The sequence below is a fragment of the Pteropus alecto genome, unplaced genomic scaffold (assembly GCF_000325575.1).
Source record: "Pteropus alecto unplaced genomic scaffold, ASM32557v1 scaffold20, whole genome shotgun sequence".
NCBI classification, from domain to species: domain Eukaryota; kingdom Metazoa; phylum Chordata; class Mammalia; order Chiroptera; family Pteropodidae; genus Pteropus; species Pteropus alecto.
The window spans coordinates 35,109,445-35,123,726 of NW_006436298.1; the positions used below are offsets into that span (position 1 = coordinate 35,109,445).

Below are 14,282 nucleotides of genomic sequence, written 5' to 3' on the forward strand. Positions count from 1 at the left end.
GGCCAGTTCTGCCACTGTATAAGAAGATTTTTGGAGCAGTGTAAGGTATAAAAGACAACTTGAAAATTCCTTAATGTTGGGATTGGGGGGTACAAGTTGAAATGAATTAGCTTACTTGTCTTTATTACATAATAGCAAATTGCTGGGTTATCCAGCTCCACAAAAGACAGGACTGTGAGATCCTAGAGAAAGGACTTGGTTCTGTTCGTTGCCCTACCTCCATTGAATGACAGTAGCTTTCTAGTATCTATAAGATGGCTGAGTGCTTATTTCAGCTCTAACTGATAAACTTCAGTGCTGTTTCCTTGCCTGAGAACATGGCAGTGGCAGAAGTCTCCCTTCAGGGAGTCCTGTTCTGAGCGCTCCGACCGGTAATGCTGGGGAACTCCTTTGTCTTAAAACCCAAGAGACTGTAGAACTCTGATGGGTCTGAATGTGTTGTGACTTCTTTTTATTTCATTTGTCAATTAAAAAAAAAAAAAAAACACTTATTTTCTTTATCAACAGGAGTGAAACCTCGATCTGGCTGGTCTATTGATCCTTTTGGACATTCACCAACAATGGCTTATCTTCTGAAATGTGCTGGATTTTCTCACATGCTTATCCAGAGGGTTCATTATGCAGTTAAGAAACATTTTGCATTGCAAAAAACACTGGAGTTCTTTTGGAGACAGAACTGGGGTATGTAGGGTTGATAAAAGTTGAAGATCTCACTTGACTTAGATGTTATTTTGCAGGGGTTATGAACTCATACCATTAAGGGTTTTATTCAGAGTGTTAGTCTTGAAAATCAGGTTGCCTAAAGATACAAATTTTTAGAATTATTTTTCCAGTGCATTTGTGTCAAAATTCTTTTAAGCAGTGGTGAAGATATTTATCTATAGAAAATTGTAGGTTCTTTTTTTATGCCTAAAAGAAATAAACATAAGGAATTAGTCTTTTGCAAATAATGCTTTCACTTTCACTTTTAAAAGCACCTGTTTTATCACAAAATTGAACATGCATCAGAACTAATATCAAGTCATTTATCTCATATTCAGCCAGTGTTTCTTCTGCCTCTCCTGTATCTGCATCTAGTAAGAATTGCTTTTTAAAACCTTAATCCTGTCCTCCCAGAACAGCTCTCATATTACCTATATTGCTTGTTTCTGTACTTTGTTTTGTGGACACCCTGGCTTTCCAAGGACATAACTTCTACAGCTCTTTGTTGAGAGAGAGGAGACAAGATTTAGGCCTCTTGGGAGACCTGTGCCTTTTCCACCCCCATTTAAAATTCAGAACACCTTATTTTTTAATTCATTTTTATTTATCGAATCTTTATTAGGGGCCACACATTGTGTTATCTGCCATATATTCAGTCTCTCGTTGGATCTTTAACCTTTTAAATTAAGATCTATTATTATCCCTTTACATAGAAAAGAAATGGAGACTTAGAAATGTAAAACCATTTGCCAAAAATCATACAGTTGGTAGGTACAGAGCCAAGATTTGAATCTAGATCCGTGCAGTTCCAAAGCCTGGGCTCCTAACCCTCTATATATGCTGCCTTCACAGTATTGAGTTCTCAGATTTCATCTAGAAAAAAATATTTATTTGCTAAAATAATGTGCAGAATTTACTGCATTATGTTACCCTTACTTTCCTTTGTAATCTAAAACCCTTCTGAAGTGTAAATCTAGATAGTAACTTTCTTATATATATGTACTGCTGTTTTTTCAATAAGGAGAGAAATTAGCTATATAATTTTTTTATTTTGGAAAATTAAACCTATAGGGAAAACAAGAACTTGTAGGGGGTCGCATCCTGTATAGTTTGATCAAATGCAAAGGAGCATATTAATTTTTAAAAAAGGATTATTAATTAGAAGATGCCATACTTAAACTATTGCCTACATTCAAATTGCCCATAAATATTAGCAAGAAATTACCAAGTATTTTTATATAGATAATACCGTGCTAAGAAGAAATACAGAAAACATCCATGGCTATAAGGAAATTAGTCTAATTTGATAAAAGACAAACAACACCAAATGCAGGAGATAAACTGAAATGTGTAAATGAGCTGCTAAATAGTGTGGTGTCAGGAGAAATAGTGGGGTGTTAAGAATGTCCTTGATCATGGGAGAAAGGAGGAGGAAGATTTCTATCAGTTCTGGGACTTGTAACAAGCTTTGTGCAGATAGCAAGCATTAGTGACCAGCATCCATGGTGTCACATTCATGAATGTGATTCCGTGAAACAACTGACAGCACAGAAATAATACATATTATAATAGCTTTAAAATTTGAAAAAGAACTAGTAATTACTTAAATAGAATGTGAGGCAAAACAAGTATTTTAGGACTTATCCGATAGATTTGAATATGTTGCTTTAAAATTATGTTTTGGAATTAAGTTGAGCTTCTTTGTGTGTTCTCATTCTTAATAAAGCAATTATTTTCATTTTTTAAAATGTCAATATTGCTTTTTGTTTTTTCTTTTGTCTTTATTATAAAAGCAATGCATACTCATTCCTAAAATTGGAAATCCATACATAAATAAAGGGAGAGAGCTATTTACAGGTCAGGATCATACAAAGATAACCACTTTTAAGTCCTAGTTAAGCCCTCCAATCTTACTTGGTGGTTGGCTTCTGAACTCAAGGGCAGGTATATCAACACATACTAGCATTGACATTTTAATTCTAAACTATTTTGCATCAGGAATCCGTGCTTGTTTTCCATATGTTTTTTGTTTGCTTGTTTTTATTCCCTTTCTTGTTTTTGAAAATTACTTTTACTTTTCCTGTGCTCTCTTCTTGGTAAAAAGTTCAATTGGTCAGCATTTGGGGAGACTCCATGAATTCTCCAGGTTTTACTTCCTTCTTACTGCAAGAAGTGGAAAGGAAGTTGCTCAGTATTTTTACAAGCCCCCATTTATTCCTTTGTTCTTTCAATTACCCCATTTATTTCCTGTCTCTCTTCTCACCCAGCCTCTGCAGCTAATGGTCTCTCTCAGTGTGTTCTGTTACCTGAGGTGAGAACAGTGTGGCAGGAGCTGGCAACCAGAGATGGACACAGCCATAATTTTGGATGAGCTGGTTATAAATTTTGCTTCTGCTCAGTTTGTATCCTTCCAGGTCAGCAGATGCTGGTTCATAAAGGGGCTTTTCTGTCTCTACTAAGTTTAGATATAAGAGGTAGATAGAGACAGATGTATCTTCCTTCAGGCTGGTAGTCATTGAATGCCGCTGGGATATATGTACTAGTAGTTAAAGGGGTTGTTTACTTAGGGCAGAGCTTGCATTCTATGTATATAAAGTACTGGCATTTTGAACAGTTTGGGGAAAACAAAATATATAAATGCAAATTTGTCTGTTGGTTCTTTATTTTAGATCTGGGATCTGTCACAGATATTTTCTGCCACATGATGCCCTTCTACAGCTATGACGTCCCTCACACTTGTGGACCTGATCCAAAAATATGCTGCCAGTTTGATTTTAAACGGCTTTCTGGAGGCAGATTTGGTTGTCCCTGGGGAGTGCCCCCAGAAAAAATAAACATTAGAAATGTTGAAAACAGGTATGAAAATATCTATTCATAAGAATACCCTGAACAAGCAAGCATTAGTTGCTTGTTGCTAAAGAGTTGAATAAATGGGTTTCAGTAGCCAGCATTATCCTCATTCAAAGTATTCGTTCAAACCAAATCTAAAGCAGCTTAAAAATTCCAGAGCTTTGATGATGCCTCTTATGTGTCAGAACTTAATGGAAAGTGAACAATAGTAGATCAATATACAATGGATAACCTATAATGTACTATTATTACCATTTTCTTTGCCTTCATTATAAAGTGTTCTACTGTATTTGATTGATTTCATATATTTTTGTTGATAATAAAACTTCTGGTCTCTATTGTATAAATTGGTAAGAAAAGCAACCCAACTGCAAAAATACATTTATTGAAATGGAACGCATAAAGAGTATAATTATCTGTTCCCTTAATAACAGTTTTGGTGGTAGTGAATGCTGCCTAACCCTGATAAATGCATACATCTTTGCATGTATACATTCAATGGTTTTGACTTACAGAAAACTTTAATTGGAAATATTTATACTTAAAGATATTTAAATAAAAATCAAAGGAATGAGTCATTTTTTAAAAGAAAACTGTGCTAATGATGGCATTATTAAACCGTTACCTTTAGTTCTAATATTGACGCTTTTAAATTTTAATTTCTTTACTTAAAAATTAGTGGCCTATAATGCATTAAAATAAAACATTGTATTATAATATAAACCACTCAACTCTGCTAGGAAAATAATACATCCTTTTAAACAAAGTAAGATCTTTGCACTGTGCTTTATCAAATCTATTTATTTAAAAAATTGCTTTTAAAATATGTGCGAGGAGGAAGATGAGATTGTGTTTCTTTGCCTTGAGTGGTCCTTGTGGTCATAAACAAAATAGTCCAGCGTGAACCTCTCACTGTGGCAGCCACAGTAGTATCTTAGCATGGCAGCCTTCTTGAAACCATGGAGCCTGTCTGTCAAAATCTGACTTTCATAGTTGTTTTGAAAAACTGTCCAAGATTAGAGTTCGACCTGGTTTCATTTTCTTGGTTCCTACAGCAGTGAGAATCAATAAGGAATACTTAACAGCCTTCTTTCATGGATTTGGTTAGTTAGACAGAAGAGAATAATCCAGTATATTATATAGCAGAAGATGTGAAAAGAAAAGTAGGGAGCTTACCTGTTTACTTGGGAAAACAGCTGTTTGTCACTGAATCAGGTATTTATACTACACTCAGCTCAGGTGGTCAAGGATAGGGAATTTCTTAAAACACTGGCACATGCTTCAGTTGGGGAGTCCCAGTACACCTGTAGGTATTGTGAGGCCCCTCTTTTACTTTGTTGGGTGCTATGGAAAGTACCTGAGAGCTATTTTGTATAATCCTTTTTTGAGTCATCTAACCCTTCAGAGATTGCCCTCCAAAAACATACCTTGTGCTCACTCAGCTCCAGTGATTCTGAGAGTGGTTTCTAGGCACCTGGGGACATATGAATGAATGAATCTATATAACACTTATGTAGATTTTTTAAAAACTTCTGATAAGTCTTGAAATCTTAACCCTGCTGGTTACTTTGAATCTAAATGTCACCTTTCTTTTGACTTAGTGATGAATGGAAATCCAGCATAGACATTCCAACTTAGCAGCACTTGACGTTTTAATACCCTAAAGAAAATGAGATTTAACTATAATATGCAGGTGACATGTTTGAGACATTCAGTTCAGCATGTTTCTCTACTTCGCAAGTAATTCTTCATCAAGTTCAGTTTTTGGTCTAGTACCATGTATTTTACATATGTGATGATTTACATGTCAGATGATTTGATGTTTCAGGGAATTTTTTTTTCTTCTTGGTTCTAGTTAAGTTGACATTTCTTACCTGGTAGAATAAGTGAAGAGCAAATTGCAGCTGCGCATCTTCAAATGTGATGCTGGTCAATTCGTTCATCATTAGTTTACCATACATTTAGTGAGTATCCACTGCCTACTAGGTGGTGTAGGTTTGTTCCTTGGCTTTCTCAGTGTTAACACTTTCTGAGCAGGAACTTGCGAGTTAGGATAGATGTTGAATGAAAAGGCCCATTATTAATGTTTGTGATTTCTTTCCTTTTCTGTATTTTATACAGGTACATACAAGCTATGGTAATATCTAGTAGTAAACCTTGAGATGCACTTAAATGATCAAATATCTGTTTTCATGCTGGTTGCCTAAGGAATCTAGTTGAAAACAGTTTAGGAAATGATCATATAAAAATATTGTATGCCAGTCTCAATTTAGTTATATGTTTTTTCATAATTTCTATAAAATGATTCTTTCCATCATTGATGTTCTTTGTGTTTCTTTCATAAGTTTTTATATCATGTATTGGAATGTACTTCCAGATAATCTTTGAAGTAAAAATTTGAATACTGGATAAAAAGCATATTTGTCATTTGTCATTAATTTCTTAAGCTTTGGCGTTATAAACATGGAGAACTATTCTTGTTCATGTTTGTTTAATTTCATTTTCACAAGCCCTCCTTAGTTTGTATTCTCAGACTTCTTCAAATGATGCCCAATTCAGTATTTCCCAAAGAGTTTTCTGTAGAATACTAGAATATAAACCATAAAACATATTAGCATATTGTGCTCAGCTGACCTTTGAGACATGAATTAGAGTCCAGGGAGGTAGAAACTAAAATAGGTCAGTCAACTTCTAAATTTTATCTATTGATCAGTATTGAGAAGGATGGCATGACAGATATTTGACGGCAGGTGTTAAGTGAGTTGATTTTCTTCCTTTAGAAAAGGAAATACGGTTCTATAATTGGTTTTATTCAAAATATTATACTTTTTAATGTTTAATCAGACAGTTTTAGATTAAATTAATAAAAGGGATAGTAAGTCATGGCAAACTTCAGTGGTCATATAGAAGAGAAATCCTTATCTTCTTGGACTAAATTATTTTCAAACACAGACTATCTGGGATCTGATCTTTGTTGCCGGCCTTTAGGGGACATTGATGCCTCATGTAATAATTATATGCCAAAGTTGGTATGTGACTTTATTACTCTAAGGGTAATCCTTTGGAAAACTATAGGTTTTTCCTCTCTGATAAAAATTTTTGAATACTTTAAATGGATAATGAAAATTAGTATGGTAGTTTAAAAAAATTTGCCTCATAAATCATATTAACCTAGAATATAGGTGAAGCATACAGTAATCTCTTTTAATATACTGCACGTTTTAATGAGTTGCCCCATTGTTCTTTTCTTAATACTATTCGTATGTTCCCTTTTTTCTTTCGTAGGGCTAAGATGCTTCTAGATCAGTACCGAAAGAAGTCAAAGCTTTTCCGTACTACAGTTCTCCTGGCCCCACTCGGAGATGATTTTCGCTACTCTGAAAGCACGGAATGGGATCTTCAGTTCAGGAATTATCAGCTGCTTTTTGATTATATGAATTCTCAACCTCAGTATAATGTTAAGGTAATGAGAAAATAATTAATTATGATAGTGTATTTGAAGTCAAGTGTACACTATTAAATGAGGCTAAAACACAATAGCCTTAGTTTCTTTGTCTTGCATCCCAGTATTCCTTAGAATATATAGTTCTTATGAAAAAATGTTATTCATTTAGAGGAATATTATCTTATACTCTAGTTCCATTTCCAAAGTTTTCCATTTCCTACCACTCCATGAAGATTAGAGAGCCGTTACTTTTATGTGGGTGAAAACACGTACCTACTAGCTTGTGATGTTTGTTTTTCAATGATGTCCTGTTTTTCTACCAGCATTGACAGTTTATTGTTTCTCCCTGACAGTTGCATTTTTGTGATTTGGTAGTGTGACTGGCAGATGCAGATGAACATGGCATGAATTTTGTAGACAAATGACTTGTGTCCAGAGAACACACTAGCATTTTTCTTAGATGAGACTTCTAAACTTAACCATTTGCCTGTAGTTCTTACTTTCTTTTTTTTGTTCTTGTGAAAAATTTGAAATGTACCCTAAAGTTTTGAGAATAATACAAATACATCCTCTGCCCCCCACAATCCATGGCTCATTATAACATTAATTAACTCAAGATCACTTTTATTTCACCTGTGTCCCACTGTCATTTCATCCCTCTCGCTGGGATTATTTTGGAGCTAATTTCAGATGTGATCTAGTTTCATCTGTAACCATTTCATTATGTATTTCTAAATGATAAGGACTGCTAAAAAATATCATTTGAATACCATTATCACATCTAAAATGTTAACAATAATTCAATAATATATATCTAGATAGATTCAAATTTCTAAATAAAAGCAATTTGTTAACATTCTTTGTGGTAGTCAAGATTAAATCAAGAGTCATATGTTAGACCTTACATGAGAAAATTAATTATACATGTTTATTATATTTACATGTTAACCACTCAGACAGTAGAAAATCTGTGAAAATACTGTGGAAAGGAAGTGATGTTATTGTGTCGGAAATTAGAAAGCTGATAATGGACCACATTTTATGTAGTGAGAATTCAAGTTTATTAAGTAAACTTAAATAATATCAAATAAGTAAATAAACTTAAATAAAATATCAAGTTTATTCAAGATACTTACAAATGAGTTTCTACCAGATTATGAACTCTGAGCATCAGGACTTTGTTTAAATTATCCCTATAATTTCCTTAGAGATGAAGCTCATGCATGAACGTTTGCTAAGAGGAGGGCATATGTATGTGGGTATCTTATCTCTAAATACACCTTCCTGGAGAATGGTTTTGAGGTCTGTAAAAGGATTTACACTAAAGAATTAAATCCTGATTTTAGTATTTTATCTATTTTCTCCCCGATTTGCACACTAGAACAATTTTTTAAAGTAATTTTTAAAGTTGAAGTATCATACATGTAAGAGAAGTGCACAAACCATAAGTGTACAGAGAAATTTTTCAAGTTTAAAAACGCCCAGGGTCTACGGCCATGCCACCGTGAACAAGCCTGATCCCATCTGATCTCAGAAACTAAGCAGGGTCGGGCCTGCTTAGTACTTGGATGGGAGACCACCTAGGAAGACCAGGTACTGTAGGCATAAAAAATTAAAAATAAATAAATAAATAAATAAATAAATAGATAGATAGATAGATAGATAGATAGATAAATAAATAAGGGATTGTAAGCTGACAAGGTCCTTGCAATCTGTGAGGTCAACCAAGGGTTGCATCGCCTAAAAAAAAAAAAAAACCCATGTAACAACCACCATTCAGATCAAGAGGTAGAACATGTGCAGCACCCCAGAAGAGTCCTTTCGATGTCCTCCAAGTCATTACCAACTCCTGCAAAAGTGACCATATTTTCACTTCTTATTATTGTGATTGCCTCTTTTTAAATTTTTTGTATTTCTCTGGTACTTAATGAATTTGAGCTTCTTTTCATAAGTTATTGCCATTTGGGTACCCTCTTTTGTGAAGCTTCTATCTATGTAAGTCTTCTGATGGTTTTTTAAAGATTAAATTAGGTTGCCTGTCTTTTTCTTACCTTCTATAGTTCCTTTATATATTTTGGATTGGGTCTTTTTTTCAGATAAAAGTTATGCAGATATTATCTCCCACTATATAGCCTATGTTTAATTAATGCTGTCTTTTGATGAACAGACATTCTTAACTTTAATTAAATCTAATATAACAGTATTTTCCTTTATGGCTAACACTTGTTATGTTCTTATGAAAATATCCTCTAGAAACTTTATTGTTTTACCTTCCATATTTAGATCTACAGTCTATTTGGAACTGATGGTTGTGAATGTGTGATGATAGGGATCAAGATACATGTTTGCCCATATGGATATCCAGCACCATTTGTTGAAAAGATCACAGTTTGCCCACTGCAGTGCAACGTCATCTTTGTCTCATTAATCATGAGTGAGACTACATTTGTATGGATCTGTATCTAGACTCTCTATTCAGTTTTGTCTATTTGGCTAATCTTACACTGTCTTAATTACTCCAGCTTAATAGCAGATCTTAATATCTGGTAGTATAAATCTTCTGATTTTGTTCTTCTCAAGATTGCATTGGTTATTCACAGTTCTTTATAATTATTTTTTGTTGTTGTTAAGTTGCTTTTTAAAAATATTTTATTTTATTAGTTTCAAGTATACAGTACATTGGTTAGACATTTTAATAGTTTATAAAATGATCCCCCTAATTGCTCTTTGTCTCCTCTGGCTCTCCACCTAGCCATTACGTTAATACTAATTGCATTCTATGCAGGCTTAGGATCAACTATTTAATGTCAATCAAAAAAAGTTGAGACTTTGGGATTGCATTGACTCTGTGGATCAATTTGAGTACAATTAACTTCTTTACAAATATTAGGCCATTTAATCCATAATCATGGTATAGTTCATGTATAAAAATACAGTTGACTTTTGCATTTTAACCTTGTATCCAGTAACCTAGATGCATTTTCTTTTTAGATTTTTTTTTCCCCTCAAGTCCTGGCTGCCTTGATTGCCCTTAGATATCGTCAAACAAAATCTTTATTCTTTGTGTAGTTTAGCTATGTCTGTTTTCAGTGGGATAGAGATATTTAAAGTTACTCTGTCTAATCTGAAAGCCTTGAGTTTATTATTTATTTTAATGAAAGGAAAATGAGGAGTAATTGAATTTAGATGGCTAAAAAATTGGCATCGTATATTAGCCAAGCGAGCCAGTTTGCCAGTGATCATCACTTATTTAACTGTTTATGTAATTTTTCTATGCGATGTCCTGATAAAGGAGTTTAAGGTTAAGGTTATGCTTATGATTTAATTTGTTGCTTTTTAATTTAAAAATCTCTAAATATTTCTATTTGGTTATATTTTAGGTGTACCAAATATTTACTTCATTTGAGCTACCAAGAGACTCTATAGAAAAATTTACTTTAAATAATTTCTTTTGAAATTACTCTAGAATGGATAGAGGATTATATTTCAGCCCTTTAAGACTGAACTAAGATTGTGAGAAAGCCCACTAGACAACTTACATAAACTTTGCTCTGGGAAATTGCAAAGTAGAGTATATTTTCATCTTGGCTAATAACAAAATTAAATGAAATATTTTTAAAGGGTATAGTCCATTGTTAATATTAACTGCAGCATTCTGTTGTTTCCTAAAATTTGAAACTGAAAGGGATTTTTGTTATCTAATAGAAATCCCTTATTATATAGGTGAACAAAGTATAACTTTAAAATATTTAGATCATTAAATATTCTGCCACTATTGTTATGTATACTTCCCTGAGCTCATCTGTACCTGTTGGGTCTGAAATTAATCTTGTATTTGAGACCCTCATTTCTTGTGTGGTTACACACACAAATACTTATATTCAACTTCCTAGTAATGCAATTGAGTAATAATACTTACAATATTAGCTAATTGAATGCTTATTATTTGCTATTGACTATTTAAAGTGTTTCACGTTATTTTTCTTAATTCTCTGACCATTTTCTGGTAAATACTATAATTATCTCATTTATACATGAGGAAACTGAGGCACAAATGATTAACTTGCCCAAAACACATTGCATTTGAGTAAACCTAGATAAGAGTAGATAATATAGTTGAAATTAGCTTTTCTTTACTATAAGCAGGATTTAGAAATAATCATCTATTTTGCTGTTATAAAATTTATTGTATCGCAATTAGATTATGACTTATTTCTGTCTTACAAATTTTGTCATCGTGTTTCCAGTTGAAATTTTGTATTTGCAGTGGGGAAATAACAGCTGAAATTTACACCATTTTATGCCATTTGTGTTTCTGAGTATTTTACTTAGAACCCTATTAGCTGTAACACAGAAAGACACATAGACAATATGTAATATGCTGAAAACCACATGTTAGGTAAGTGTTAGAGATAGAATTCAAACCCATGCCATCTGGATCCAGGTTCTGTAATGCTCTTAACCACTCTGCTACACATTGTTTAGAATTACTTTTTAATTATTTTTTTGCCACACTGAATCAAAACAGCTTTCATTGTGTGCGTGTGTATATATCTATAAGGTAGGAAACAACAAAATTAGCATCTTTCTATTAAAAGGAACATATTCCCTGTTGAATTCTTGGTTTATTTCTAAAACACTATGTTTTAATATCTGTTAACAGAGTCTGGTGTAATGTTTCTTCCTTCTTTTGATTTATAGAATAGTTTGGTCTTATAAAAATGGATTTATGTACTGGAAATTTAAATCATTAGTCAGAAAGACCTATTCATTTGAGCAGTCAACCTTGCAATTGTCATTCTTTGTGTTTTACTTCTCTATTCAGTGTTACCTGCTGATAGAGATAAGTCCATTTTTTTTTTAATGACCTGCTATTCTTGAAGTTTCTCTCCTTCCTCTTATAGGAACTCAAACTGGGGGGAAGGGGAGGCCAGGGAAGGGTATGTGCATATATGAAAATATTTAATGGCCAAGAAAACTTATTTCAGACTTCTGGGACATTTGCTCAAAATATGTCTTTTATTTTTGCTGTCTCCCTCTTCTTTCATCTCTGGATTACTCCATGTCCTGATTTTTGCACATTTTAAAATTATATGTAAGACATTTCCAGGTCCACAAATTTATAGATCTAAATAGCTCTTTTCGAACTGCTTAGGTGTACAAGTTTTTTCTTAGTTTAATTTGAGACTTGATGCAAGTAAAAGAATTACTGAGCATTTTTCCTCTGCTTTTGAGTTTTGTAAAATCTGAGCTGTATATTCATCTTTACTTGAAGCTTATCTTATTTATTAGTAACTTTTCCTTTCAGTGCAAAAGTAATTTTAAGATAGATATGAATAATTGAAGTATAACTTTTTTTTTTTACTAGATACAGTTTGGGACTTTATCAGATTATTTTGATGCCCTGGATAAAGAAGATGCAACCAACAGAAAGAATAGCCAATCAATGTTCCCCGTTCTAAGTGGAGATTTTTTCACTTATGCTGACCGAGATGATCATTACTGGAGTGGCTACTTTACATCTAGACCCTTTTACAAACGAATGGATAGAATATTGGAATCTCATATAAGGTACTTATACCTTTGGATAACCACATTTTTACTTACTTACTTCTTTAAAGTTATCATAGTCTTTTTATAGAGTTTTGCATAATAAACAACATTTATGGAGTGTTAGGTTGTGTTTTCTGAAATTTTAATGCAATCAGAGATATGTCTCCAAAGCTTAATCAAATTATTACATAGGTTTTTGTTCTGGAAGGAAGAGCAGTTTATTTAATTAGATTTTCTGGCAGTCATATTCTGTGTTTTGTATTTTTCTAATTAACTACCTGTATTATTGGCACATCATGATTATATTCAGTGATATCGTTATCTGTGTCTACAGGTCAGTAATCTGGCAAGCTAACTAATTGAAATGAGCATAGGTCAAAAGGGGCAAATAAGATCCCTCAGTAGCCAAAACGTGGGCCTGAAAATATATACTCTAAGATGAAGCTATTTTATATGTGGGAGAACTTTAGCAGTTCCACCTCAGTCCTTATTTATTTATTTGAAACACATTCGATAGGTGTGATTTTGTACTTAGAAGGACAAAACTTGAAAAAGATGAGAACTGATGGTGGCAGGGTGAAAGAAAACCAAACCGACATTGAGAAGATAGAGAAGTCAGTAGAAAACATAAAAACACTCAGTACCAGCATTATCCAGTAGAACTTTTAATCACTGTCCAAGAGAACTTCCTGCAGTAATAGAAATATTGTATTTCTGCACCGTTTAGTGTGGTAGCCACATGTAACTATTGAGCACTTGAACTGTGGCCACTGTGACTGAGGGACTGAACTCTTAATTTCATTTAATTTTAATTATTTCACATGTAAATAGCCACATGTGTCTAGTGGCTACCATAGTATAGAGTATAGTTCCAAGTAACTGAGTCTCATTTTTGGTAAAGATAAATTACCCTAGTGACTCCTGAGGCTTTTCACATGCGTGTGTAGCCCAGGGGAGTAATTAATTTTCATGATGAATTCATTTTCAATTTAGCTCAAATCATGAATTCATATGATTAATTTTCATGGCGAATCTCAGTATTAAAAGTAGAAAGTTATACTTACCCTCTTCTGTGTCCTAGTGAAAACAGTACATCTTGGAAAGCCTTTTTATAAAAAACGTGAATTTCTTCAAGAGTGGTAGTTTGATATAATAATGTGTGTTTTTTATTATTTTATTATTGTTGTGCTACTGTTATTATTTCAAAGGCTTAACATTTGACTGTGTTTTTAGATATTCATAAATGTGCCAGTTGGATACATGTTATTATATTTTTAATAAAATATTGTCCATATAGAGATTTATGTGTTTTTACCTAATAGAATGCTAATTAGTTCTGTTATGTTATTCTGAACTATCAGTAATAATAACAGAGCTAATTAAAGTAGTTATTTTGGACCACTGAATGATTTTTAAGTGTCAGATATTTTTTAGTGGCAAAGATTTATGAATGTTGGTTCAGTCTTAATTTATCGAACATATTCAAGGTGAAGTAGTTACTACTGGTGATATAGTTTAAATGTTTTGCTGCTTTAAAACAAACAACAAAAAATAATTGCGAATTGTATACTATAATTAACTTATTTGAAAATAAATTTATTGTCTGATATAGTGATATTCATCCTAATCCTCATTTTTAAAAAATTTGAATAACAGAAAAGTATAAAGAAGAAATATTCTTAAAGTTCACTTTTTTACATTTTGGGTTATCTATGTGTATGCTTACTCTTCA

At 32.9% G+C, this 14,282-nt stretch overlaps 1 protein-coding gene and 1 pseudogene across 1 annotated transcript in view; both read left to right on the forward strand.

Moving 5' to 3' along the window:
* MAN2A1 (mannosidase alpha class 2A member 1) overlaps positions 1-14,282 on the forward strand; it is a 152,358-nt gene that overhangs the window by 62,177 nt on the left and 75,899 nt on the right. Inside the window, exons 6-9 of the mRNA XM_006913274.3 lie at positions 508-681; positions 3,372-3,558; positions 6,838-7,015; positions 12,366-12,568. Coding sequence (XP_006913336.1) covers positions 508-681; positions 3,372-3,558; positions 6,838-7,015; positions 12,366-12,568 — 742 coding nt within the window. The remainder of the gene's footprint in view (positions 1-507; positions 682-3,371; positions 3,559-6,837; positions 7,016-12,365; positions 12,569-14,282) is intronic.
* On the forward strand, positions 8,484-8,602 carry LOC112480948 (annotated as a pseudogene).